At 36.1% G+C, this 5762-nt stretch overlaps 1 protein-coding gene across 1 annotated transcript; it reads right to left on the reverse strand.

Moving 5' to 3' along the window:
* Window positions 1–1949: 1949 nt before the first annotated feature.
* Window positions 1950–5556, reverse strand: LOC147514276 (cytomatrix protein-like protein). Its single transcript, XM_086582193.1, has 5 exons — window positions 5246–5556; window positions 5016–5127; window positions 3692–3765; window positions 2994–3581; window positions 1950–2294 (listed from the first exon to the last, which is right to left on the reverse strand). The coding sequence occupies exons 1-5, from the start codon at window positions 5456–5458 to the stop codon at window positions 2178–2180; spliced, it is 1104 nt and encodes a 367-aa protein (XP_086438319.1). The 5' UTR covers window positions 5459–5556; the 3' UTR covers window positions 1950–2177.
* Window positions 5557–5762: the final 206 nt, after the last annotated feature.

Below are 5762 nucleotides of genomic sequence, written 5' to 3' on the forward strand. Positions count from 1 at the left end.
GACTAATTAATTATGGAACACGGAATAGAGATGGAATCCGACTCCTTGGCGTGGATACATGTATCAAGACACTTTCTCTGGAATTATTGAGGTGTCTACATATTTGTTTGTTTAATCAAAAAAAATATATACATATGATCGAGTAGTTGTTGGACTGTAACTTCAGTTATATCTGGTAAACTGCCCTTTCCTAATAGGGTTAACTAGAATTATCCCCACTAGATGATATAATTAGGATTTCTCCACATAGTCAATTTAAATTGATCGTTAACTCTCAAGTTAAACAACTGAAAAATAACACAACTGTCTTCATTATTTTCAAGAAAAAAATATTCAATTTTACTTAAGTGGTGAGGCAGTTGTGTCATTTTCAATTATTTGACTTCAAACCAAATTAACCGTGTGTTTGGAGGGATTCTAATTTTCCATCTAGTGGGGTAACACTAGTTAACCCTTTCTAATAAGCTGTTTTAGGGCTAAAAAAAAGAACCTACCCATATATATGTTGTATGAAATGATGGATATATTAAATTTCCCTTTCAATAGAACAGCAATTAGCAAATGATAGGATCACATTATGTAGCTTGTCGTGCTTCATGGGGTAGTCTTTTTCATATAAGTTCTTTATTACTCGAATGTTTTTGGGCTTTTTGCTATACAAGGACAGAAACCATTTGAGCTCTACCCATGGATATGCATGTCTGTGTTTGGATAGGCATACCAAAGATTGAGGCAAAAAGTTTCAACAGACTGAAGCCCAACTCTAAAGATGCCATTATTCTTTTCTTCGTGATGAACACACAACTAATTTGTTCAAGTTTGTTTTCATCACCCCTTTGCGTGGGAACAATTGATCAGATAATGTCATTCAGAGCATTTATGCCAAAGCAAGTAAAGCTTAAAGTAGACAGAGAACTATCTTTCACTTTTTTCATTATATAACAAACTCATATTAGGAGAACATAATTGGCTTCCAAGCAACATGGCTTGGTTCTTCAGAGATAGGAGAGGTCCGGAATGGAAACAAAGCTGGACAAGCCAGACCCTGTCGTCTGTCTCTCTTCCACCTTTCCCTTTGATTGCCATTTTCGCCATCGTCATTCTCTTCCTATCACTCTCTCGGTATACAGACTACAGGGTCCATATGGAACAGACTATGATCAACTTCAGGCTGCTCTTCTTCATCATTCCTGTTGTACTCATCTTTATCGTAAGAAATTTGTCTATAGATGGGAAGCTCAGTTTCCGGCTCCCAAGAGCAGCACATAATTCGCTTGGTCTAGCTGGGAACGGGAGTTCCCCCTGGGGTGTTGCTTTGTTGTTACTGGTGCTTCTTCTGATGATATCTTATAAGTCATCATTTGATTCACAATGGTTTCGACCTCTATGGAGGTTCAAATAATCAGTTAAGTCGTGTATGCTATATAAACTTCCTGTTTGGTTGAACTTCGTAGTACTACTTTTGCTTTTGCTCTAGCCTGCTGCAAGTATCACCTATAAGTGGCAAGAAATTCCTTTGATCAACAAGAAAGTGAATCCCATCCTATTCCAGGCATTCAGAAAATTTCATTTTCATTACAATATCGTCATAGCAACAAAATGCCTTGCCTGTCCTGTCTTTGCCCCTGTATATCTTCGTGGGAAAAACTTCTGACATTGAAACACTATATTGAATCCATTTGCGCCCCCCCCCCCCAACTAGTCACTCTACTGATTTTTAGTTATTATTTTTTTCTCCCCAATAAAAGTCACTCTGCAGAATATGAAAAAAGCACTAGCATAATAAAAACTTAATGCATGGCCTATGAACTCTGCCGTTAACCTACGCAACGACCTTGCACCATGTGCCCAATACTCAATTCAACTTTTAAGCTAGTTGAAATTCAGTTTTTAATGGAAGGCAAGCAAAGGCAGTGTGACTCAAAGCAGCCGTAATATGAATAAACATACAAAACTAATGATGTAAGTATGATAATCCTAAATCTGTAGCAACATAAAACGGGTCTGCACTTGGACATAACTTCCAAAACTTGGCTACTAGTTTTGTAACACAAACAAACTATGCAGCACTAATTTTTAATATAAATTACATAAGTTAGTTACACTTACATATTAGAAGTATACAAGAATATCAGCTATTTTACAGACTACAGTACAGGGCACCGAGAGAAACGAAATTACGTGGTAGGCAAGGACAAATTCTTCAATTTAGGAACTTTGAATGTGGAGGAGAACAATCTGGGAGTATCTGAACTGGGAATGGTCTTAACTTCCTTTCTCTTCGAACCTCTTTCCTGTTGAAAAAAAAAAGGATGGGAAAAGTTGATAAGCACAATCTTTCAAAATTTAGAAAAAGATAATTCGGCAGTACAAGTAAATCTAGTTTATAAACAAAACTAGAAAAGACATGTCATGAAACATTATTCTTGAAAATGAAAGGATGGAAATTCAATATTTAGAAAAAGATTTAAGCTTCATTGACACGGGTACGAAGTGTCTAAAACTGAAGTATATCACATAATATATGTGTCTGTGTCGTGTCCAACACAAACACGTGGACATGTATCTGACATGGATTATTTTTTAATTTATGGCATGTCCGTGTAGCATAGAAAAAGATCATTCAACAATCCAAGTAAATCTACATATAAAACTATAAAAGACGGGTCATGAAACATTATCAATACACAAAAGAATGAAAAAATATGATATACAACAATCCTACATTTTATCTAGATCCTCTTCTAAAATGGAACATGAAGTGCCATCATACTGCTCAATAGATAAACAAGCATTTCTATGGACATCAAAACTCTCCATCACTTTCACGAAAGTGTGGAAACCATGAAGTGGAAAGTTGCATATAGAGCCACTGATGGATTTCTACAGTATGTCCACAAGATGACGATGAAAAGGAAGGTACATATGAAAACACACTGGGAGACCACTAAAATAAGTTCAAGTTGACAAGCATTTGAACCAAGTGTACGCACCTTTATGTCAGGTTTCTTTTCAATACCAGAGCCTTGAGATCTAGGTGATCCTTTCGTCAGAACAGGCCTCCCATTTCGAGAACTAATCCGTCTTTCCATGCCACGAGTGCTAGCTCCAGTTGTGCTACAGCCCAAGTCCGGTGTAAGAGGAGCACTTTTTGAATTTTTAGATATCTCTATTTCTTTAGAGAGTCTTGATATCTCTCTACAACTTATGTCCGTCTCTGCCTCAAGCTTAGCCAAGTCGGCTTTTAACTTCGCAATAATACCATCTTTTTCACTGTTTGATGACTGCAACTGCTCCAAGCTAGTTATAAGTTTCCCTATCTTTTCATTTGCCTGTTCCACTTCAATGCGCTTATTCTTTTGAAAACCAGAGTAGTCTTCTTCCACGTGTTTTAGCTGGTTCCACATAAAATCCCTCTCTACCATCAGCGCAGAAACCTCTTTTTCGTTTGTTATACTAAGGTTTTCACATTGACGCTTCAGCCTTTTCACTTCACTTTCCAAGATCTTGCTTTTCACTTCTCTACCATCCTCTCCGTCCTTTACATTGCTTTGGTTTTTATAAATAACTTGAGACTTTTCCTATACATCAAGAATATACGATAAAAAGTATAAACAATAAGAACCAGAGAAGCACATGGTGCTTATTTTAACTTTACAAATTAAAACATAAGTTCTAGTAGTCAGCATACATTTTTCTCCGAGAGTTCATGAGTTAGATAGTCAAAGCCTAAGCGGAAGTCACTGAGGTCACTCTCTGCATGCTCTGCTTATAGAAAGATGTAAAATCAGGCAGATAAATAATTGGTTAGTTCGGGTCAGAAACTCAACTGTAATTACTAATTAGCACTACCTTCCAAACTTGAAAATAACCAAGCAGTAGACTATTGCATCGATTAGTTATAACAATATATATATATTTATTAAATGTAGATAGGGAAGATCAGTTATAACTATGTAGAATACATCAAAGACACTAATTAAACTTTCCACTAGTATTTAATTTCTGAAGCAATCCCACTAACTGCTATCCATTTCTCAGTATACTCAGTATAAATCTCTGTCTTGTTTTGCAACAGAGAGACAAAAGGTATATAAAGAACTTATTTCATCAGTACAACATAAAGTATAGCAGGTGCCAACTAGCAAAGTAAGTTGGTAAAACCTTCGTGTGATTATACCAGAGGTCTGGGGATCGAACCCCACCAACATCAGTGAGTTACTGATCTCATTTAAAACAGGCTTGCCAATCCACACAAAAAAACAACATAAAGTACAATAATTAAAAACTTGAAACGTAATCAACTCTGTTTCTACTTCTTTCAGTTTAAGTGGCAAAAGTTTTCTAATCTTTCAATTATGAAAGTAAAGAAGACACATCTACCCTGGAGTGATGATCCACAACTTCAACAAGTACCAGGTCCAAACACTCCACGTGTCTACAATAGCTCACATTTTCAATGTTATAAGCTCAGCTCAGTGACACTACATCACATACCAAAAATAAATTTCTCTTTTATAATCCCGGTTTGAATATTTCTCTCAAACTCAGTGACAGTATTGTTATAGGAAATGCAGAGCTGACAGTGTCTAAACATGACAGGAGTTAAGGTCTGGTAAGTCATCCACCATCAAAGGGCATCATGTTTGCTACTCTCCAAAACCATTCTCTACCAATACACCTATTTAACATAACAATTACCGCCTGTTGAAAACTAAGCTTTCCCAAATTCAGGATGAGAACTTGCACACCCTTGACACAACCACTCCCTCCTTTGACTCCGCCCACTGAATGTGATAACGTTTTAAGAATATGCATTTTCTAATTCTTCTAAAGGAATAAAGTAGCATGAAGATTAAACAACACATCAATCACCAAAAACATTGACAGAAAACTCTTCCCTCCAATGTTTCACCTTTAATAACTATTCCTCATATCTTATATCAACAATATGCAGGGCTACATCAAGAACAAAACTATGAAGCAATAAATACAATGAAACAAATAAAACAGACCTAATTTAAGTTTAAATAAAAGGGCTTCTCTCTGCTTCAAAGAAACAAAAAGTTCTGACTTTGCAATCTCCACATTCCGCCCCATCTCCTCTTCCAACACTTTCTTTTTCCACTGTACTCACACACACACACACACACACACACAAACCAAAAAAACAAAAAAGATCAAAACTTTAACTAATCAAGCAAAACCAATTATTTGGAAAGAAGGAAAAAAAAAAAAAACTTACCTGAGTAACCTGGTCTTCAAGAAGACGAACATCGGAAAGCCAACGTTCCTGTTGAGCTTGAAAGCGGTCTTGAAAGAGTTGTCTTTGTTTGACTAGTTTTTCAATCTGTTCTTGCTGACTCTCTAACATTGTTACTAAACCCTTAAATACAAAACCCCATCGTTCACGTTGTGATGATTGAGGAGACGGCTGTTTTCCTTTCTCGAGAACCATTGTTAAAGAACAAGAAGATTAAAAATATGAATAGATAGATAGATAGAATAGAGACGATGGTTTTCTTTCTTTACAAAAATATGAACGTTTGATTTTTATGACCGTTGGAAATTGCAAATCCCGCTTTATATATTGAGGTACAGGGGCGACACGTGGACCAGTAGTATAGATTCGAGTGATTTTTATCTATTCTGGTCGGAGTGATTTTTTGTTAAGTTTAATCCATAAACTTTTCTTTTGGGTGATATTGGACACACCCATAAAAATATTCCCATACCCTATAACTAACATAAATTTTTGTCAT

Source organism: Coptis chinensis, chromosome 2, assembly GCF_015680905.1.
Source record: "Coptis chinensis isolate HL-2020 chromosome 2, ASM1568090v1, whole genome shotgun sequence".
Lineage (NCBI taxonomy): Eukaryota > Viridiplantae > Streptophyta > Magnoliopsida > Ranunculales > Ranunculaceae > Coptis > Coptis chinensis.